The following is a 22948-nucleotide window of genomic DNA, read 5'->3' as shown; positions in this document are numbered from 1 at the left end:
ACTCTATTTCTATATCATGAAAAATGCAGGTTCTAGTTCAAAAGATGACGGTTTATTTTCTTTGCTAATGGCTATTTTAGTTTTATTTCCTAACTCAACATTGTGATTTTTGTATATGTTTTCATCATGAAGAAGAAGAAGAAGAAGAAGAAGAAGAAGAAGAAGAAGAAGAAGAAGAAGGGGAGGAGTGAGGGTGATGTGGCGTGAAGGTGGAGGAGAAGGGGATGGCGTGGTGGTGGTGGTGAAATGAAGAAGAAGAAGAAGAAGAAGAAGGGTTTGAGGGGCGGAGTGTAGGGTTGTTCAAAACCGAACCGCAACTGACAACCCAACCGCAGAATAGGTTTATTGGTTTGTTGGTATCGGGTAAGTGGATTAACGGATGGGGAATGGTTTGGAATTTTATAGTTAACGGCTTAACAGTGCGGGGGACGGTTTCCTCATTTTTCTTATCAGTTTAGCCGTTAACCCGTTAAGAATAATTAAATTATAAATATATCCCTATGTATATAAAGTACTAAAGATTAGAAATACTAATCTTTGAGCCTAAAACTCATTTTTCTTCCCGCAACATAGTAGCAGTTTCTCATTTTCCTTATTGCTTCTGCCTGGTGTTTGTTTCTTATTATCTCATGTTACTAACTAGAATCATTCAAAACATTTTTACTTTCCTTGGATGTTTCTTCCCTTTTCTATGGTGAAGATGAGAACAAGATAGAATTACTAGTGGTTGTTTGAAAGAAATAAGATTTCTTATGGACATCGACACACTTTAGTATGAAAATCTCATACTTAATCTGCACAGTTTATTTAATAACGATACTTTAGTGAAAATTTATTTCGTATTTCCAATAATTTAAAATCATGTGCCCCAGGAATACCCACCATGAGTAATACATCCATTTAAATCTTGCGATGTGAAGCAAATAGGGTCAAATGTGAGTTTGCAACCTATACACTATCAATATTGAGCCTTTTGTGTTTTGATAATTTTGTATTGACGCAATAGTCCGAGCAATAGAAGGAAAAAAAATCTCATATACTTTATTGATTAATCGATAAACCGACCGTTAACCGCTAAATCTACACCGAACCAACCGATATTTTATTGGTTGGTTAGCGAAATGAGATATTTAAAAATCGATATTCAATAAGCCGAACCGTTTAACACAATTATTCAACTGAACCGCCCGATAAGCACCCTTAGTGGGGTGTGCTGGTGCTACTGAAATGAAGAAAAAGAAGAAGAAGGTGGATTTTGGGTGGGTTGAGGGGTTTGGGGGGGGGGGGGGGAGAGGGTGAAATGGAGAAGAAGGAGTAAAAAAGAATGACTTCTCTCATGAAATTAAATATGAAAAATAAATTACATAAGTGATATTTTACGGCGATTCTCTTTCCTACCCCCAACACTTAACCAACCCCCCCCCCACACACTACACCCCCTACCCCCACCCCCACCCCCATCCTGCTCCCAAACAAACGACAGTTTTATTTATTAAATATCAGAAAATAAATAAGAAAATCACTTAATTCCTAAAAATATATTTTTGTTCCTACCAAACGCATTAAGTCTAACTTTTACTTATGTATTATTCAAGTTTACCGTTCTTTGCCTATTCATGTCATTAGTGTAGTTAATCATCTTTCACCCTGGACTTACACGTGTCCAACTTATTCGAAAGAAAGTCCAATAAATTTATCCATCAATAAAATTACCTTTAAATTGGACCTCGTTAAAGGTCAATGGCAAAAAATTCAATTTCCATCTAACAATAGGGCTATTTTAGACCAAACATCTAACAAAGCCAACAATTGTCAAATCTCAATTAGTACACGTGCAAATATTATCATTTTATCCTTAAAAAATCTATAAATCATTAAGCCCTAATCTATTTAAAAACCCCTTCTCCAAGCATATGTTAAACCTCATATCAGTTCTTTCTCTACTAACTACTTTCAAGAAAATTTCTTCACTGCATTTCTATCAGGTAATAAGATCTTCTTTTAAAAATCCCATTTTCTTTATTTATAAATTCTTTTGTGTGTTTTTGTTATGTGGGGTATCTTTTTTTTTTTTTAAACCACTTGTGTGTTCTTAAGTTCTTATTTTGATTATTATCCAACTTAATTAATTTTATGTTTTTTTTTTGTATGATTCTGTGTTTCAAATGGTGCTTACTAGACAAGATATATTTTTTTTTAACTTCTGGTTGATGCATTTTTTTTAAATAAATAAATTGAAGTAGCTATAATAACTGATCATCTGTATTAAGTACTGTTTATGTGAATCATCTGTATCTATTCTGCTATATTTAGGCACATGTTATTTTATTTTGTCCCTTTGACCTTTGTGCTGATATGGTGTTAGTAACTTGAAAGATTTTGACTGTATTATGAGAATCTGAGAAATTAATGGACTGTGGTTTTTGGTGCATAATTTGCCATTAATATTGCTTAATCAAATTCTAACGATTTAACATTGCCCCACTTGTGGGATTATACTGGGTATGTTGTTGTTGTTGTTGTAACGATATAATGTTGCATCGAACCAGGTAATGATTCATGAACTAAAATTTTCTGTGAGGTTATGACTAGTGACGGGGTTCGTGGTAATTTTTGCTCAAACCTTGTATATGTGTTAAAAAAATTCATTAAATTAATACGGATAATACATTTAAAATCAGCAATTTAAATGGATTGTTGTAAATTTTCAAGCTCGAACCCGTAAAGTTCAAATCTTGGTTCTGTCTTTGGTTGCTTTTAGCAGCTTTGTAAAATATACTTCTTACACTCCTGGTTTTACTGTATCTGAAAAAAAAAAAAAGGATTTTGTTTTGAGATATCTGCTTCTGTTTGCTTTGCCGTTGAATCTGTTATATATTCTCTAGACAATTCAATACGTTTATTTATGAGTCTAACAGTAAGCACTCTGGATTTTGGTTACATTTAGCATAATATATGATTTGTAATTGAATTGGTTAATGAAACGGTCATGTATTACTCTATTGATGTTTTTGTCAGGTGGTGTATCCCTAGAGATTTCCTTGACTTACATCGACAGATATAGAAGTGTTGATAATTTCTGCTAACCAGTTTAGAGTCTTAGTGTCGATAATAAATATTTGAGTGTTTCATAAAAGTATTAAGAAATAGCGACAAACAGTTGACTGTGGAAGACTGAGATTAAGCCTTATACACATTTTCTCAATTGTACAATCTTGTTAAACAGTAGTCATTGACTCATCGCTTGAATATACTGTTGTATTCGTCTTGCTTGTTATTCGAAATGTTTGGATCTGTTTAACAGCTTAAGCTTATTCTGTTAAAAGATAGACGGATTAAGTGGCATAGAAGTGTTTTTGGCCATATATATAATGAGATTTAAAGGCTATACTTGCACTTTAAATTTTATTTGTCCAGCTTTGGAGTGAAGATCTTCAATAAAAACTGTTAATTTTGGCAAGTCCTTCGTCTATGTCGAAATTGCCTGCTGTCTGATCAAAGAAATGTATGTTTGCCTGCAAAAGCTCTTCAGGATGCTCATGGATCATTCCTTTTCCATATTAGCAGGACGTTATGACTTGATTATAATAATGACTATTATTGGGCGTATTGGCTTTACTTTCAGGGATTTGCAAGATGGATCTAAAGAATGTTAAGGTTCCTAAGATGCCTGGTGGTGGGCCTGCTTCTGCTTTGATCAAGTTTGGACTTGTTGCTGGTCTTGGTGTGTATGGAGTTACTAACAGTCTCTACAACGTTGAAGGAGGGAGTCGTGCCATTGTTTTCAATCGTATTCTTGGTGTTAAAGATAAGGTATGTCTTGTCCTTTCTCTATTGAATTAAGATGATGTCCGAATCCCTTTTTTCAGTACATAAATGAGATTGACTTGACGGCTAGCATCCGTCAACAGTCATTTCTGAAATTCTATCTTTGTTTAAGAATCTAGCTAGGTCAGAGATGGATTTAAGTCCCTTCTACAGTTAAGGAAGTTCTTCAAGTAGCTTGCTTCTTAATATTTCCTTTCTAGATATGCTTGCAAGATTCTTCCCTTGGCATGGTTTAGCAGGCTGGATATGTATGTTTCTATCGTTTTTGTAAAAATAGAAATCAGTATGTGCTGTTCATATTTCTTCAGCACCGTGATGTCAAAGCACATTAAAGTAATCAATCAATTAATTGCACCTTAATCCCATATTAGTTGGGTCAACTAGTGAATTCTCTATGTCTTTTTTGGTCTCTTCAGCCCCATTCATTCCAATATTTAGTAATTTGTCTTTTAAGACAACATCTGGAGTTTCTAAAACTAGAGGTTTTTCTAGATGTCATACATATGCTTTTTGCCGACACTGCCTACACTGATATACAAACCTCTAACCACGTATGCTCTCATGGTATTGTTGCCTTGTTGAAGAGGAGGTTGAGCTAGGTTGATGCCACATAAAAGTAGGTAAATTATATTCAATCCTCAAGGAGTTCGAAGATATTGTTATCTTATCTTCAATATGGTTTTCTGATGATGTTGTACAGCCTAGTGTATGGACCTTTAGACCTGTTTTTCGTTTACTTTCGACTTGCCTTACGTTTTGTTGATACTTAATATTTGATGTATAGGTTTATCCAGAAGGGACACATTTCATGATTCCTTGGTTTGAAAGGCCTGTGATATATGACGTCCGTGCACGTCCACATCTAGTGGAAAGTACTTCGGGAAGTCATGACCTTCAGATGGTAAGTTTTTCCTCAAAACTTGCATTGCTTCGTAAAATAAATAAGGAAAAAAAAACCCAAAGATGGGGGATTAGGGGGAAAAGGTAACATGTGGTAAAGAATATGCAAATGAAGGATAAATTTTGTACATCTGATGCTTTCATTAATCCTTGGAGCAGATAGGCTTTTTTGCTAGAAGCATTACAGGTTTTATGGAGTGATCCTGTTCCTTGATTATTTTTCAGGTGAAAATTGGACTTCGAGTTCTCACGCGTCCAGTAACAGACCAACTACCCACTATTTACCGAACTCTTGGTGAAAATTATAATGAACGGGTCCTGCCTTCAATTATTCATGAAACATTGAAAGCTGTGATTGCACAGTACAATGCTAGCCAGCTCATCACCCAGAGAGAGGTACGTGCAAAGAGGACGTATGTACCTACTTCATGTGTTGATGTCCTGATATTGGATGTATGCTACTTCCCTCTCTGAAGTAGGGATGCAAATTTTTATTTGGCTGCCATACGAACTCATTGGAATTATAAAGGTTCTACACCATCTTATCTTTGCTTTTGTGTAACTCATGCAGAATGTTAGTAGAGAAATACGGAAGATCCTAAGTGAAAGGGCAGCCAACTTCAATATTGCTTTAGATGATGTCTCCATAACAAGCCTGACTTTTGGGAAGGAGTTCACGGCTGCAATTGAAGGAAAGCAGGTGGCTGCTCAAGAAGCTGAGAGAGCAAAGTTTATTGTGGAAAAAGCTGAGCAAGATAAACGAAGCGCTGTTATTAGAGCTCAGGTCAAAATAGCTCCCAGTCTTATGCTACTCTCTTTAATCTAATCTTCAGTTACTTCTTCAACCTCATTTTATATGGAGCTTGAGTTCCTATTGTATTGTTCTTGCAGGGAGAGGCTAAGAGCGCACAGTTGATTGGTGAAGCTATTGCCAACAATCCAGCATTTATCACGCTCAGGAAAATCGAAGCAGCAAGGGATATTGCAAATACCATTTCGAATTCAGCCAACAAGGTGTACTTGAGTGCTGATGATTTGTTGCTCAATCTTCAGGACTTGAACCTGGCTAGCACTGGAAGAAAGTGAATAGGATGCTATCATTAGCTAAACTGTTTGCAATTTCACCACTTCATTATCTTCCTCAGCCTGTTAAATAGTTGGGGGCCATTCTTGGATATAGGGAATCGTTTGCAGGTGTAATCCTCTCGGATGATGTTAAATTGGCAATTGGAATAAAATTATGATCCCACTTTTTATCTGTCTTCTTTCAACTGCAAATGTTCCTTGCAGGCCATATGTTCTTTTAAATGTCTTGCTCCTATGAGAATAAATGTAAAAACTGAAGAAAACGAGAGAAACGTAACATTCTTCTTCCTCCCTAATTATCGTCTCGCTGAAGTGGAGCATGTTAGCAACTCATGCTGTGCTTTCTTTTAGCGGAGTATTCTTGTTATAAGTGTCTATCTTTTTTATTCTGGTCACTAATAAAGTAAGTATAAAATCCCAAGAAAATAAAAACTTCCTTACAAAATATTGGATTAGCAATTGAAACACTACAATGTAAGTAGTACTTCTCTTTGCTTCCTATTGTCACTGTTTTTAACTAGTAAGGGGTCGTTTGGTGTGAAGGATAAGCAAAAATCGTTTCAGGATAAAATTTTAGTGCCTCTATATCCCATGTTTGGTTGGAATAAAAATCCGGAATAACTTATCCCGGGATTGTAGCCTTATTTTATCCCACCTTGAGAGAGGAATAACTAATCCCGGGATAAGTTGTTTCCAACCAAACGAGCCCTAAGAGTTTTAGCTAGCTCGTTTTCAAGAGAATCATGGGGTGAACAAATGAATTAGAACTTATGCTATGAGAATGATCATTTTGTTTACTGAATGGGACAGGTTTTACCCCAGAGTGGTTATAAAGGTCTGGCCAGCTCTTTGTTTAGAGTAATTTTCAATAGTATTTATTAAAGTATCCTAAACTCAGTTGAAACAACTAGGTTACGTTATCAACCATACTTTAAAACTAATTTAATAAACCCCAAATTTTAACCCTGGCGTCAACTTTCTAAATAAGGGAATTGGACAAGTGAGGGATGGCTCAGTGGTTAAGCACCTCCACCCACGACCGGTAGGTCCTGGGTTCGAGTCACACTGGAGGGGAAGTGTGGAAACACTATAAATCCTCCTAAATGGGTGGGGAGAAAAAAAAAAAAAAAAAATAAGGGAATTGAACTTTTACGTAAAATAAAGGCGTGAATTAATTCTGGCCTTTAAACCTTTTACTAAAAACCCATATATCCCTTTAATAACGAATGAACCAGAACCCTATATCTTGAATCTCTGTTTTTAGAGAGTGCTTAGCATATTACCACGTTAAATTACGTTATATAATCCTCTAAATTCCCTATAGTCTTCATGCATTGAACTAAAACTTTGTTAACAAAATTTACAAGATTCAACACATTGTTGATATGGAGACCAACAAGAATTCGGACGCGGTGGCGATTACTGCAGAGAAATTAGGAACACAAAGTGCGGTTGCAAGTGAAAATGAATTGGAAATACCCTTGTTAGAAGATGTACTAATGGCTGAAAAACCACAGAAAACACCAGCACAAAAGGTTATAAGAAAAACATTCAAGAAAACAGCCCTTTTATCAAATCTTCTGCCTTCAGGTTCAGTTCTTGCATTCCAAATATTGTCACCAGTTATAACACATGGAGGCCAATGTCATTCATCAATTAGCCATTCCATGACATTAGGCCTTTTAGGCTTTTGCGCGATTTCTTGTTTTATCCTCTGTTTTACGGACAGTTTTCGAGATGAAAGAGGCAAAGTCCGTTATGGATTGGCTACATTCAGTGGCCTGTTGATTATTGATGGATCACGCCCTCCTGAAGATGCAGAAAAGTACAAGCTGAAATTTTTGGATTTCTTTCATGCCCTTTTGTCAATACTTGTTTTTGGTGCTGTCGCGACGTTTGATCAAAATGTGATCAAATGCTTGTATCCTTCTCCATCACCAGATGCTCAGGAGATCCTCGCGATATTGCCAATGGCTGTGGGCTTGATCTGCACATTGATGTTCGTTGCATTTCCTACCACTCGCCATGGAATTGGCTTCCCTCTTTCACGCCATTAGATTCATATTTCTTTTTTCGTTCGCAATTGTCTAACATAAAAGTCAATATCCATTCTCCCTACACCCAGACAAACATATGCTAGGTTGAAGCTGGATTCAGAAAAGAATCAAAGATCAGCAGCGGTGCATATATGATATTTTAAGGACAACAAATATTGAACTAGACTGGTCTTTATGTAGATGTAGTCTAAGAAAGTGTGAAATCCAACCATCGCACGTTCCCCTTTGGCTAAACCACTCGAATAATATCTAAAACAAGTCTCAGATGCAGGATCGCTATTGGATGACCCATGTACTTAATTCTTCTTGACAATGTAGGGGGTCACATTGGCCGAGGCCCGAGGGTGGTCAATTGTATCCTCTTTACCGGAAGGTTACATTATAGGTTAATTTTTTTTTTTTTTAATGTATATGTATTAATTGTTAAATCTCATTGTCACAAGGAAGGCTTTCAATAGGAAGGGTTCCTTTTCTTTACTTGTTTCAATACCTTGGGGCAAATATTCTACTCATATTAATTTGTTCATCCATTCTCTCAAAATTGCATCCTTTGTTGAGGAAGTTCCTGATCCACTCTCCGTAATCAGAAATCGTGATATGTGTGAAATGGTCAACAATACAGCATTGGAAGCCAGAAAAAAAGCCTATCTCCGTTTGACCTATAAGTTACGAGTTCGAGCAACGGAAGCAATCACTAATGCTTGTATTAGGTAGGCTGTCTGCGTCACACCTCTTGGGGTGCAGCCTTTCCCCGAACCCTGTTAACGCGGACAACCCTAATCTTTAGGTGTGATTAGCGATATTCATGGTTCGATTTGAATCGATTTTTTCTTATTAAGTTGGTTTTTCAAATTGTTGAACCAAACCAACCAATTAATTTTTTTGATTTTTTGTCGGTTTTTTTTCACTGTGTGCTTGTAATAAAACTTTGCCTAAGGTATATACATGCAAACAACTAATGTGACAAGTAAATACTAAATAGGATTGAAGGAAGTAATAAATAACCTCTTCAAGGAATATAAGATTTTTATGAGACTGCTTTTGAGCCTCCATCTAGGTACGAATACCTTTATTTAAGAATTTTTTTTGACGTAAAAAATCTCAAAATATAAAAGTTTTTACTGTGCGCAAATTTAATTTCCTGAAAACAAAATCATAAACACGTAAATTCAAAGCTAGACCAACTATCTTTCAAGAGCACGGATTTGTTAACACTACTTTGTGACAAATACTAATAAGAGTATTTTGTCCATTTTAATTTATGTGACACTCTTTCTTTTCTAATCAGTTTAAAAAAGAGCTAACACCTTTCTATAGTTAATACTTTACAATTTAATTTTAAACTTTTCATTTTATCCTTAATAAAATATTTTCTAGATAAAAATAATATATGCAATTTATTTTGAACCATAAATTTCAAAGGTCTTTTTTCATTCTTAAACTCATACTAGATTACTATAAATGTTCACATAATTTGACATGGAGGAAATAGTAAATAAAAGGAATAAGAAAATAAATCGTTTGGTAGGAGAGATGGGATGAGATTATTAGTCCCATGAGATTAGAATTATCTCCTATTTGGTTGATGGATAACTTCTTTAGTACCGCACCCAATCTCATCTATATGGGATAAAAGGCGGGATAAATTATCCCATATAAAGAATGGAATAAGTTATCTCATTTTATTCCGTCTAATTCCATGTATATGTGATGACTTATCCCTCTTACCGAACGACTACCGAAAGTCGTGTATTTTAAAGCGCAGCGTTTGTAAGAAGACGCGTGGCCCTACATCTGATGAAGATAGTGGACTGCAACCTTACATTAATTGTCACTTTCAGAGTCGAATGGGAGCTGAAGACGGCTAATTGAATTATTGGCGCAGCAGTGACAGTGAGTATAAAATACAAGTCCAGTACTAAAATAGGAGTACTGGTTATTAATAGTATAATAATAATAATTATACTCACAATACCTATAGACGAATATGAGCCCGTTTGGATTGGCTTATAACTTGTTTATAAGCTATTTTTAATTTTTTTTGAGTGTTTGACTAGTCAGCTTAAAGTCATTTTGTGCTTAAAATAAGCTCAAAAAAATAATTGAGCTCATTTGACTTAACTTATCTAAAGCAGCTTATAAGCTGAAAATAACTTATAAGTAAAAAAAAATAAGTTAGACTACCCAACTTATTTTTTTTAGCTTATAAGCTGTTTGCAGCTTATAAGCATAAGTTCATCCAAACAGGCTCTATAACACAGTGGGCTCATTTGGATGGGAACAAGTTATCCCGAAATTAATCAATTTTGGGATTGTTATTTCACCCTTAATGTGAGGATAAAAGTAACACTATAATCATGGGATAACTAATTTTGGAACTAATTTATTCGAATTTTATTCTAATCAAACGTGAGATAAAGTAATCCCAAATTTAATCACAACAGTATTTATCACGTATTCCTCGTACCAAACGAGACTATGGTCATCAGTCGGCAGCTAAGAAGTCCCAATTTGCAGGTGGCATTTACTAGAAAATTTTTGACAAAGAAAATTTTATAGTAATATAATTTCAATTTTTGTTGCGAAACTTGAAGAAGCTTCCTCTTTAGATCTAGTTGAAAACAATTTCTACAAGAAATAATTAGTCCCTCCATTTCATTTTACTCTTTGTTTTATTATTTTTTGAAAATCCCAGTGAAACCCATAGTTTGCTATCTTTTGGATGCGCACTGAGTGACTTGTTCAATGTGCAATAGCTCGCAAATCATAAAGGAAATGTAATTTTACCTTGATGATGTATGATTGAACATAAATATTCAAGAAAGTAAAAATTTTGAAATTTATATTTTTAAATATATGATGACATTTCTTAAAAATAAATACAGATCAAAGTTAAGTTATCTTTAAGTATAGAAGAATATTATTTTTGGACAGAAACACACCAGATAAAATAAAACAGGTAGTAATATTTTTCATAAACTTCTTTGTCAATTTTTTGAAGCGAACGCCAAAAGAACACCCAAGACTATGCTCCAGTTTTATGCAATTTGGGCTAATATCAGACTAATCTTTTTGAATTGGTCATCAATATCAATTGTTTTTAATAACATAACTTTTTAATCATAAAAATGTATCCCATTTATTATAGATCAATCAACAACAACTACAATGTCAGTGTGATTTCACTGGGTTATGCGGATAAGGTGTATGCAAACCTATCCCTATCTCGTGAAGATAGAGAAGTTGTTTCGAAAAACCTTCAATTAAAATAAAGCATTTCAAAGTATTTCAAAGAAGTAACTGGAAAAATGAAGGAGATATAATAACTAATAAAGAAAGCAGTACATAACATTAAGAAAAAAGAACAATAACGATAACGAAATGCGATAACTGAAGCATAAGAAGCAGAGATAGTCACAGAAATCAAACAACAAGCAACTACGAGAATAGTGATAATATTATTAGTAAGAAAGACTGATATGGTGCTCCAAGCAACCATAAAGTCTATCTAGCAAAAAGTGAAACAAATTCAACTACTTACTAATTTTCTATTCTAATTTGATACCTTCAAATTCACCTATTTAAGGTCATATCTAATCTAGTAACCTTCCCACATAGGAGTATTTTTTTGGCCTATCTCTATATCTGATCCATCTCTCATAAGGCCAATCATTGCCAACCTCTCGTAAAATGTGAGATGGAAGCTTAGAGCCCGTTTGGATTGGCTTATAAGTTGCTTAAAAGTTACTTATAAGTTGCTTATAAGCTGTTTTTAGTTTTTTTTTAATGTTTGGCTGGCCAGCTTAAAGTAATTTTGTGCTTAAAATAAGCTCAAAAAAATAATTGAGTCTATTTAATTTAGCTTATCTAAAGCAGCTTATAAGCTGAAAACAGCTTATAAGCCAAATAAAATAAGTTAGACTATCCCAACTTATTTTTTTTAACTTATAAGTTGTTTGCAGCTTATAGGCATAAGCCCATCCAAACAGGCTCTTAGTAGGTAAGCCCTCCGTATATTTTTATTTATCCATTATAAACTTTGTGCACCCTTTAAAAAATAATAAATAAAGTGAATAATTTATTATGATACCCATATTAATTGGTGCATATTATTAATAAATTTAAAAAAAGATCTGAAATGAGTAATTAATATTATAAATAACAGAAGAAATTAAGAAAGAAATTAACTCTTCCTGATATGCTAAAAGTTGAAAAAATAAAAATAAAAATGTATTTTTAAAATATTATACAAGTAAAAGAAAACGGAGGGAATAATAAGTTTTTAAATTCTGTATTCACACATTAGTTAGTAGGTAAGTTTTACTGAGTCAAATATTTAGAAAATGAAGAACCTGGGTTTGTGTGGATGTGTTGTCAAATAAAAAGAGTGGATTAAACGTGTCATAGGACAAGAGAATCCGTGACTTTTGTAGCACAAAAAAAAAAGTTGAACCAAACTAGCGCAAAAAAAAAAAAAAATTACTAGGTTTCACGCACTAAATTAGTGCGTGAAAGGACCACACTGCACAAATGCAACTTGGGTCTTTCACGCACTAATTTCGTGCGTGAAAGGACCAAACTGCAAAAATGCAACTTAGGCCTTTCACGCACGAATTTAGTGCGTAAAGGAGGGCAACAAAAAGCCGCCCCCTCCTTCCCCACCACAGACCCGACAGTGACACCCCCACCCGCCATTAACGGCGATTTCAGGTGGTCCCCAACCCCAAAACGCTATTTTCTTGTTGTTTTTCAATCCAAAACTCAATATTCTTGGTATATTGAAGTGTAGGAACAAGTTTCTAAGGTTAGATTTTGTAATAGAGCGGCGCAGAGGTCATTTTGAAAACTCAAAAAAACCTTCAATCTAGGTATTTCACTACGAATTATTTATTACATTATTAAATATATTATTACCCTAAGCATGATCATTGTGTAATTGTAGTGGATTTCTTGTTTTGCGCATTTTTTTTTTGTGTGTTTTTGGGCAGTCCGTATGCACTGTTGGGACTGCCCATTTTTTCGTTTTTTTTTTTTAATTTGTTTATCTATTGTTAATTAGTTAATTGTTTATTTAGTATTTGTTAATTGTTCGATTAGCGACTTAAGTATTTATTAATTGTTAGACTAGCTATTTCAATTGTTAGACTAGCTAATTATTTATTTAGTTTTTGCTAAGCCAATTGTTTATTTGTTAATAATTTCTTAATTGTTTATTTGTTAAATATATGATAATAATTTATTAATTTTTTGATTAGTTACTTAATTTTTTATTTATTAAATATATGATAATAACTTGTTAATTATTTGATTAGTTAGTTAATTGTTTATTTATTAATTATTTATACTAATTGTATGCAAACTAATTGTTAATTATTTGACTTATTAATTTTTAATCTTTATATTTTAGGATTGAAAACCCTTAGTTTAGGATTCATAACCCGTAGCTTAGGATTGAAAACCCTTAATATAATTTTCGATAAAAGATTACATAACTAATATTACTTGTTAATGATTTATTTAAAATACGTAAAACAGATGGATCACCACAATCCTTAATAAAATTTTCGATAAAAGATTACATAACTAATATCACTTGTTAATTATTGATTTAAAATACGTAAAACAGATGGGTCACCACAATCCTTAATAAAAATTTTGATAAAAGATTACATAACTAATACTACTTGTTAATGATTGATTTAAAATGCGTAAAACAGATGGATCACCACCCTCTTGATCCGGGGCCCTTCGTCCCAGAGTTGCTGTATCTTCAGCCCGAGCATAGGTCGCGACATATATGGACATCCGACCTGCAGCCTGAGTCTCAGGTCCGTACCCGGCTAGGGGACTCAACATGGGAGATCTTAGCTGCTCGCCCCCCACATCCTCGTGTCCTGGATATACTACGTCGGGGCGGTATCTACCGGTGCGTCGAAGTTGGTCGGGTACAGCATGATAGGTCGCTAGTGACGGCATTAATTGAGAGGTGGCGACCGGAGACGCACACATTTCATCTCTGCATCGGTGAGGCTACCATTACCCTTCAGGATGTGGAGGTCATTTATGGGCTACAGGTTGATGGACGCCCATTGTATATTGAGGAGCCTCCTGTGCTGCCGCCTTACTGGGATGAGTTGACTAGGCTCACTGGTTTCGCGGCTCTGGATGGTCATATTTCCGGCCAAAGTCGGCTTTTGTTGTCGGCCCTTTACGCTCACTTGCGCCTCACAGACATGCAGCATCCGATTGGAGAGGACACGCCTCAGGCTGATGTTGATCGACGCGCGCGTCTATACCTACTCATCATATCGGGGCCATCCTGTTCCCGAACACTTCGGGTTCGCATTTGAGCTTGCGGTATCTTCGGTATATCGACGATCTCGCCGAGATAGGATGTTATAGTTGGGGCGCTGCTGTGCTGGGCTATATGTATCAAGGATTATGCCGATGTTCTATGGGCACAAGGGTAGAGGTCCCTGCATTTTGCTCACTCCTTCAGGTAATATATTTAAGTGTGTGTAATTAAACACAAAATATATTTTTTTAAAACGACGACTGATAAAATGTTTTTTAAATGACTATATCAGATATGGGTGTGGACTAGGTTGAGACCTTTTCAGCCCATACCAGCTCACCCTCCCGCTGACTATCTTACTGTGCCGATGCCATACGCGCGGAGATGGTCGCGAGGCGTACGTCGACGTGCGGAGACGCATCACAACCTTCTCCCGTTTAGGGATCAGCTAGACCGCATGACGGCGCAGACGGTATGTTCACATTTTGGATCCACACGCTAGACCACATAGCTACTATTTTAGTCTTTTATTGTTAACTAGTTCAATTCTTTTTACAGGCTTTTATATGGACGCCGTATGATCATATTTTGGATGAGCTGCCGGCGTTTTGTAGGGCTGGTCAGTACATGTGGATGTCGCGGTGTCCATTGATACATATGGATATCGTTGAGTATCACGCGCCCGACCGCGTGTTACGGCAGTTTGGATATGTACAGAATATACCCGCGGCTACAGTTTGGGAGCATGACCACTATGCGAGGGACGAGCGTACGGGAGTCGATGATGCATGGCGACTTTATATGCAGAAGCAGGTCCAGAGTTAGGATGTTAGGATGACGAGCCTAGCGGTGGTCAGACATGACACTCCGATCCATGTGTACATGGAGTGGTACATGCGGATCACTCGCATCATTATTGGCAACCCCTCTAGGCGTCGTCCAGATGGCCAGGGATATGTAGCTCTCGCAGGAACGTACGAGGCGCTGGTACGGACCGTTCAGACGATGCTCTATGAGAGCACTGCCCGTACGGAGGCCCCCGAGACGGCGGAGTATGCCGCACGGATGATTGATCTTGCCGAGACTGGTATGAGACAGGCATATGACTTTGAGCGTCTCCATGAGCGTGTTCCCGTGGGGCAGCAGGTGGTAGTGGTCGCCGAGGAGTTGGTGGCCGTCGTAGAGGTGGTAGGGCTGGCAGAGGTGATGAGGCTCCGTCGACTTCAGAGATCCCGCCGAGTTCTTACCAGCCGGCGACTACAGATATTCCATCGACAAAGATCGATGCTACCTTGCAAAAGGAATGTTGTTCGCATCCAAAAAGGCGTTGCAACGGGCTGTCAAAATTTATTATTTTAAGGACATGAGGGAGTTTAAGGTTGATCAGTCAAACACAAAGATATGGAGGCTAGTTTGTAGACGACAGTATCAAGGCTGTGAGTGGTTGCTTCGGGGAATTGTTAAGCCTGATGGTATGTGGGCTATCACAAAATTCCGCGAAAGACACATTTATGATATGGAAGAAAATCGAGCAGATCATTATAATTTAGATACAAACATGATTGCTCAAGTGTTACTTAAAGACATTGTCGAAACGCCAAGGTAACTTATCCTACCTAGTACATTATATGTCTTATATCAATTGAAAGATCATTACTAAATGTTGTTTGTTTAAACTTGTGCAGGTACCCCATCAAAGATTGTATTCGAAACCTTCAAACCGCATCTAGTAAAACTATATGCGACAGAAAGGGATTTCTCGGGCGTAGACGCGCTTTTGAGATGGTCTTTGGAAATTGGCATACTTCTTTGTAATCGCTGCCAAGGTATATGGCAGCTCTACAACATTTTAATAATGGTACTGTTGTAGAGTGGTGGCTTATAGAGGGTAAAATCTTCAACTTCGTATTTTGGACATTCAAACCATACATTGATGGTTTTGCTCACTGCCGACCAGTGATATGCATAGATGGTACACATGTATATGGTGCCTACGACATCAAGCTCCTAATTGCAGTAGGAATGGATGTCAATGGGTCAATATTTCCTCTTGCTTTCGCAATTGCCGCTAACGAGAGCAACGACAGATGGGGGATCTTTTTGACCCATTTGAAAACTCATGTTATTAAGGATCGTACCGCCATATGCGTGTTGTCTGATCGTTATAAAGGCATATTGCACAATATGGATAATTTATCGGGGTGGCAGCCTCCTTTTGTTTACCATCGCTATTGTTTAAGGCACTTGAAGGTAAATTTCCAATCAACGTTTCATAATGACACTCTAAACAAATTGATGTGGGGGGCTGCGATGGAGCATCAACAACGAAAATGGGCTGCAAAAATGGATCTGATCAGGGCAGTGAGTGAACCCGCATACGTTTGGTTGATGAAACTCCAAGTTGAAAAATGGACGCTCCATGCTGATGGAGGCAAAAGATGGGGCATGCTCACAACAAACAGCTCAGAGTCTTTCAATGGTTTGCTGAAATCTGCTCGAGGACTCCATGTCACCACAATGGTGAGAATGACTTTCAAACAGGTTGTGGAGCGATTTGTTATTAGGATAAGGCAGGCCAGAGCGATATTAGCCGACGGTGGGACATGGATGCCAAAGCCCTTAAAAAATATGGAGCATTATAGAAAAAAATGTGAGCATCACCAAATGAACGAGTATGACCCAATTCAACATGTGTATGAAGTTAGGACGGGTTATTACAACGGTAAGGGTGGAAACGTGCATACCGTTTATGAGGCAACAAGAACATGCACTTGCGGTAAGTGGCAAACGTACCACATGCCGTGTTCTCATGCTGTCAAGTGCTTCGAGAGAATGAGAGAAACGGTAACAAGTTATGTGGCGGGGGAATACAAGGTCCACAGTTACCTTAGAGCATATTCCGGCCAATTCCACCCACTTGGTAATGAAGCTTATTGGCCAAACGAGTCGTTTTCGATGGTAGCTAACAAGGATTACATCAGGAAATTGGGCATTAACTCACGGAGTCGTAGACCCAATCAAATGAATGTTAGTGAAAGAACTTACTCTCGCAAGTGCTCTACATGTAAGCAATATGGCCATGACAAGCGTTCGTGTGGGCAACAAGGCCGTGGTAGTATAAGCACGTCTCAAAGTAATAGAGCCTCTCGAACTTGAAGATTGTATTGTTATTGTAATTTATTATTGTATTGCTTTGAATTAGTATTGTAATTAAATGGAATGAATTATTTTTTAATTAGTATAAACCTCTCGTATTGAATGAATTATTATTAAATTAAATATTTATATTTGTACATTCAAATATAATAAAACACTTAAATCAAAACTTTATAAATATGACAAGTTTCAAAACTTACTTCGGGGCACTTTAGAACCCCTAAAACGACGATCCAAACGTTTAGGTGGACTTGATGTAATGAGCCGACATTATTGTACGTAAAAAAAGATATTAAGTTTTATATAAAATATTGATATTTTGGGGTTTTGAAACATGATTAATCTTTGCCCAAAGTATGAAAAATACGTGATTTGAAAGGTAACACAAAAAAAAAATCAGAAGACTTCCTTCACGCACGAAATTCGTGCGTGAAAGGCCTAATTTGCATTGTTTGCAGTTTGGTCCTTTCACGCACTAATTTAATGCGTAAAATCTAGTAATATTTATTTTTTATGCTAAATTGGTTTAACTTTTTATTTTTTGTGCTATAAAAATCGCGGACTCTAGGACAAGAGTGTTCTAGAATTAACACAGGGAAGCCCAAATTCCAGAAAACAGCGGCGGCCGTCTTGTGAAATGTAAAAATCCAAAAGCCGGCGGGGCCGCTTTTGTCTTTAGAAATGCCCGCCTGCCCACGTAATCCCATACACATTATTACTCTCAGCTCCCCAAACCCCCCCCCCCCCCCCCCCCACGCGCCCCATCTCCAATCAAACTGCACGTTGACCGCATTTTTAACCCCACTCACGGATCTCACTCTCAAAAGGAGGTAAGAAGTTAATTATGACTAGTACTCCGTCAGTAAAAATTATAAATTATCATAATTTATAAAAAAAAATTATATAATTTTTAAATATAAAATTTTATTTTTACAATTTTAAAAAATTTATATCAAAATTGACTGTTAAAGTTATTAAGTTTGATCCTTATATTTGAGAGGGAGTAGATAAATTACTCCCCTTACTTGTTCAGTTTGAACCTCCATACTTGTTTAATTTTTAAAATATATTTAGTTGCTTTCAATTATTAGATAATTTACTAATAATTAGAAGTGGTACAAGTAAAAATGAAGGGAGGGAGTATTACTAATTAGTTTTGTTCAAGTGAAAAATGTTCGACACGCCGCCAACGGATTTACCCTTTAATTTACACCGTTAAATGTAGAGAAAGTTCTTACCCGCTCTACTTTCACCTCTATCCTCCATTATATAAACAAACTCAATGCACATCATAAGTGGAACAACCCACCCATAGCTACTCTAAGTTATTCTTACAAATCCAGTCACAAAAAAATGAAAGAAAAAGCTAACGGCTGTTTGAAAGTAGGAAATGTGAAGACAAATGGAGTGAATAATAAAGAAGTTCATTACAGAGGAGTAAGGAAGAGGCCATGGGGTCGTTATGCTGCTGAAATCCGTGACCCCGGCAAGAAGAGTCGTGTTTGGTTAGGCACCTTTGACAGTGCTGAGGAGGCTGCAAAGGCTTACGATGCTGCCGCTATAGAGTTCCGTGGACCCAAAGCCAAGATAAACTTCCCTCTACCATCAGAAAATCAAAGTTCCCGTGATAGTGGCAGTCCTACAGAGTCGTCTAGTGGAGAAACTGGTGTTCACGCGCCGCTTCAGCTTGATCTCACGCGCCGCCTTGGCACTGCTGTTGATGGAGGTAACGATGGTGGCGGCTCTACTGAAGTTGGGTTTCCGGTTTTCCTTAGTAGCAGTGCTTCAGAGTCTTCTAGTGGGGAAACTGTTGTTCACGCGCTGTCTGAGCTTGATCTCACGCGCCGCCTTGGCACAGTCGAAAAAGTCGGTAGCAATGCTGAAGTTGGGTTAGTAAGAAACGGGTTTCCGATTTTCTATCATCAACTAGCTATGATGTCAGTTCCACCTAGTAATAACAGCAGTTCTACTGACTCAGCTAGTGGAGAAACTGGTGTGCACGCGCCACTTGAGCTTGGTCTCACGCGCCACTTTGGGGCTGTCGTTGAAGGTGGCGACTATGTTAGAAATGGGTTCCCAGTTTTCCATCACCAACCGTCTATGGCGGTTCTGCCAAATGGACAACCAGTCTTCTTGTTTGATGGTAATTTTGTGCGAACAGGATTAGTGAACCGGCTACAACCACGCCGGTTTGAACCGGTGGTGGCTCAGTTTAATGGCGTAACTGGTAGAGTACTTCATAGTGAATCTGATTCATCTTCTATAGCTAGAAGAGAACTAAATCTTGATCTTAACCTTGCTCCCCCTATGGAAGCTTGACGTTTACTAATTAGAGAGAGTGATTAATGGCTAATTTTTGTATATACGTTGAAGACTTTTTTTTTTTTTTTTGCAGCCTTCTGATTGATGTTTCTACCATTTGTAGTTCAATTACTCGTCTTTTACATCCGTTGATTAATGAAAGTTTCGGATTTTACTTCTTTCAAAGAAATGGATGTTTCCTATCCGCTTGTCTTCTTTTCTTAGATGTTCAAGAACTATTCTTTGCTTTGCTCAAGTTGCTTAGAGCTTGTTTGGATGGGCTTATGCCTATAAGTTGTTTTTGCTTATAACTTAAAAAAAATAAGTTGGGTAGTCTAACTTATTTTTTTAGTTTATAAGTTGTTTTTAGCTTATAAGCTTGTTTTAGATAAGCTAAGTCAGAGTTCAATTATTTTTTTGAACTTATTTTAAGCACAAAATGATTTTAAGCTGACCAGCCAAACACTCAAAAAAGCTGAAAATAGTTTATAAGCAACTTATAAAGCAATTTATAAGCCAATCCAAACGGGCTCTTACTCTGTTTTATCTATTGGTTTGAGGAGTTGTTTTGACAATTTGGTGTTTTTATTAGCCACCTGACAGTGCAAATAGTTCAAATGTGGGTCTTAATCATTGGGAACTAAGAGCGTATTATTCGTTATAGCCACCGACCGGCCAAGTGATCCGCCAAATCTTAACAAGCCAATCCAAATGTTGTTTGTTTCTGAAAATGTAGGTGAGAATAAGAAAAGGTATTTCCGTTAATTAGGATGGGGTAAAGTGGATTACATCTAAGTTTATTTCTTGGGTTCAGCAATTGTTAGGCGACAAGCCGGAAATTGACCTTCTGGGCTCTGTCAAAGTCGGATGATGTTTGTTGAGCGGCAGTTATTCTAAATTTGTTTGGTACAACCTTCTACTACTAATTTTTTCTGGGAAAATACTTGAGAAACCATTAAAATATATTATTGCATCTAGTCCAGGCTTTATTTAACAAAAGAAGGAACTACCAAATGAAGTTCAAATGGAAGAGTCTGAGTAGTTGGAGGAGAGCATTGTAAATTACTGCAGTCTCACGTTGTAACTCGCAGAAATCAAGTCACTGGGGATTATTTTAAGGCAAGAAAACAGTGATGTGGTCCTAGATCATTACGAATCCGTGTTGACGGGGAACCTGTCGTGTCCAAAGTAGGCGGCACGTGTATTATTTCGCCGTCCACAAATATTATATTTGCCACTATATTAATTGCTCTCATGAGTTCATCCCATTCCTACGTTCAAGTGTCTAATAAAATGGTACTTTAATTATTTAATTGTAAATTGAAAGAAAAAAGTATAATTCCATATAAAGCATCAGTTGGATATTCGTGGAAGGAAGCAGATGGGCTCATGGCTAACTGAGGTAAGAAGCTATTTCAAGTCCAATTTTATTTATTTACTATACTTAAATTAGATGTTCATTTTTATATTTGTTTAATATAAAATTCAAGAGATAATATATTTTTATACATTTTTTATCCTTATTATAAAGTACTGATTATTTTCATCCATTTCTCAATGAGTGAAATGACTTATACTTCTTCAACCCAAAATAAATAAATTTTTGAAATGTGGCACACTCGTTGAGAAAGTAAGTTATTTAATTACATTAGTTAAAGGGTCATTGACAATATTATCATGTTATTTTTCTTAATTTCTTTTTAAAATTAGAAATAGTCAATATTGAGATTTGAAAAAACTCATCAGGAGAGTAACTTTGACAAAAATTAAGTAATACTCCCGCTGTTTCAATTTATGTTAACCTATTTGACTGAGTGCGCAGTTTAAGAAAGTAGAGAACACTTTTAAACTTGTAAAGTTAAATAAGTCACATGTATTTTGTGTGGCTATAAATTATTGCATAAAAATAAATTATTTTCAAATTTAGAAAGAGATCATTATTTTTTGCACGAATTAATAAAAAAGTGGGTTCACAAAAAAATGAGTTCACATAAATTAAAATGAAAAAAAATATTTGTTTGGGCTTTATAAAATTTATTTATTTTGGACTAAAGAAAAGAAAACTAAAAAAAGATAATAATTATAACATTTACACTATATAGAAGCACGAGTGGAATATTATTCGTCGTCCGTTTTCGTAATAAAAAATTGAGGGCCCCAAAAAAGTTGTGGCCCCATATATATTATTATTTTAAACAACAACTAATAATTAATAATTAAAAAAAAATTCCCCATATATATTAAACAATAATTAATATTAAAAAAATAAAATTTGGGCCCCATATTAAACACCAACCAGTAATTAAAAAAAAAAGTGGATCCCATATTAACAAAAACAAGCAATATTAAAAAAAAAAAAAAAAGTGAATCCCATATTAAAAAAACAAACAATGTTAAAAAATTAAGTGCTTAGAAAATCAAACAATTAAATCAATAATGATGGATTTATTGCCACATGCGTATCAACCTAATAGTGGAAGCAAATAAAATTATTATACAGCAACATACTTAAAATACTTATATAATTAAAATACGATAGAATTTAATTACTTTTTCATTTTTTCCTTACTCTAATAAATGTGAAAATAGATTGATGTCATAAAAGAAAAATAAAATTAAATGGAGATCAAATAATTAATAAGGTAAATTAGTGAAATTATAGTTCTAATTGACGTTTTCTTAAAAAATTGTGTATCGTCTGTTTCAAAAATAAAAAATTATGGGCCCCATATATATTAAACAACAACTAATATTAAAAAAATAAAATTGGCCCCATATTATACGCCAACCAGTAATTAAAAAAAAAAGTGGAATCCACCACATCCAAACTCACGAGAAAAAAAAAATGGATCCCATATTAACAAAATCAAGGAATATTAAAAAAAAAAGTGAATCCCATATTAAAAAAACAAACAATGTTAAAAAGAAAAAAGTGCTTAGAAATCAAACAATTAAATGAATAATGATTGATTCATTGCTACATGCATATTAACCCATTAGAGGGAGCAAATGAATTATTATACAGCAACATACTTAAAATACAAAAGTGCTTAGAAAATCAAACAATTAAATCAATAATAATGGATTTATTGCCACATGCGTATCAACCCATTAGTGGGAGCAAATGAAATTATTGTACAACAACATACTTAAAATACTTATATATTAAAATAAGATAGAATTTAATTACTTTTTCATTTTTTCCTTACTCTAATAAATATGAAAAGAGATTAATGTCATAAAAGAAAAAATAATATTAAATGGAGATCAAATAATTAATAAGGTAAATTAATAAAATTATAATTCTAATTGACGTTTCCTTACA

The 22948-nt window shown here is 35.6% G+C and overlaps 4 protein-coding genes across 4 annotated transcripts; all 4 read left to right on the top strand.

The window, feature by feature from the left end:
* The first annotated feature begins 1828 nt into the window (after positions 1 to 1828).
* On the top strand, positions 1829 to 5986 carry LOC132636606 (prohibitin-1, mitochondrial-like). The gene is made up of 6 exons (XM_060353553.1): positions 1829 to 1985; positions 3626 to 3813; positions 4613 to 4729; positions 4954 to 5124; positions 5300 to 5512; positions 5620 to 5986. Exons 2-6 carry the CDS (start codon positions 3637 to 3639, stop codon positions 5812 to 5814), a joined length of 873 nt encoding a protein of 290 aa, XP_060209536.1. The 5' UTR covers positions 1829 to 1985; positions 3626 to 3636; the 3' UTR covers positions 5815 to 5986.
* Positions 5987 to 6696: 710 nt separating this feature from the next.
* Positions 6697 to 8478, top strand: LOC132638655 (protein DMP7-like). The gene has a single exon (XM_060355464.1). It carries the CDS (start codon positions 7200 to 7202, stop codon positions 7869 to 7871), a length of 672 nt encoding a protein of 223 aa, XP_060211447.1. The 5' UTR covers positions 6697 to 7199; the 3' UTR covers positions 7872 to 8478.
* A 5731-nt stretch (positions 8479 to 14209) lies between these two features.
* Positions 14210 to 14991, top strand: LOC132637847 (serine/threonine-protein phosphatase 7 long form homolog). Its single transcript, XM_060354875.1, has 3 exons — positions 14210 to 14370; positions 14459 to 14638; positions 14725 to 14991. The coding sequence occupies exons 1-3, from the start codon at positions 14299 to 14301 to the stop codon at positions 14989 to 14991; spliced, it is 519 nt and encodes a 172-aa protein (XP_060210858.1). The 5' UTR covers positions 14210 to 14298.
* A 3565-nt stretch (positions 14992 to 18556) lies between these two features.
* LOC132636605 (ethylene-responsive transcription factor 4-like) lies at positions 18557 to 19813 on the top strand. The gene has a single exon (XM_060353552.1). It carries the CDS (start codon positions 18676 to 18678, stop codon positions 19639 to 19641), a length of 966 nt encoding a protein of 321 aa, XP_060209535.1. The 5' UTR covers positions 18557 to 18675; the 3' UTR covers positions 19642 to 19813.
* Positions 19814 to 22948: the final 3135 nt, after the last annotated feature.

Source organism: Lycium barbarum, chromosome 4 (assembly GCF_019175385.1).
Source record: "Lycium barbarum isolate Lr01 chromosome 4, ASM1917538v2, whole genome shotgun sequence".
Lineage (NCBI taxonomy): Eukaryota > Viridiplantae > Streptophyta > Magnoliopsida > Solanales > Solanaceae > Lycium > Lycium barbarum.
Note: the sequence above shows the minus strand (reverse complement) of the source record. Positions and strands in the feature narration are given on the sequence as shown.

Coding starts and splice junctions, on each gene's coding strand:
- LOC132636606 (XM_060353553.1), top strand. CDS start 3,637: ATGGATCTAAAGAATGTTAAGGTTCCTAAGATGCCTGGTGGTGGGCCT. Junction 4,730..4,953: donor GAAGTCATGACCTTCAGATG/GTAAGTTTTTCC, acceptor ATTATTTTTCAG/GTGAAAATTGGACTTCGAGT. Junction 5,513..5,619: donor GCGCTGTTATTAGAGCTCAG/GTCAAAATAGCT, acceptor TTGTTCTTGCAG/GGAGAGGCTAAGAGCGCACA.
- LOC132638655 (XM_060355464.1), top strand. CDS start 7,200: ATGGAGACCAACAAGAATTCGGACGCGGTGGCGATTACTGCAGAGAAA.
- LOC132637847 (XM_060354875.1), top strand. CDS start 14,299: ATGTATCAAGGATTATGCCGATGTTCTATGGGCACAAGGGTAGAGGTC. Junction 14,371..14,458: donor CATTTTGCTCACTCCTTCAG/GTAATATATTTA, acceptor TGACTATATCAG/ATATGGGTGTGGACTAGGTT. Junction 14,639..14,724: donor ACCGCATGACGGCGCAGACG/GTATGTTCACAT, acceptor TTCTTTTTACAG/GCTTTTATATGGACGCCGTA.
- LOC132636605 (XM_060353552.1), top strand. CDS start 18,676: ATGAAAGAAAAAGCTAACGGCTGTTTGAAAGTAGGAAATGTGAAGACA.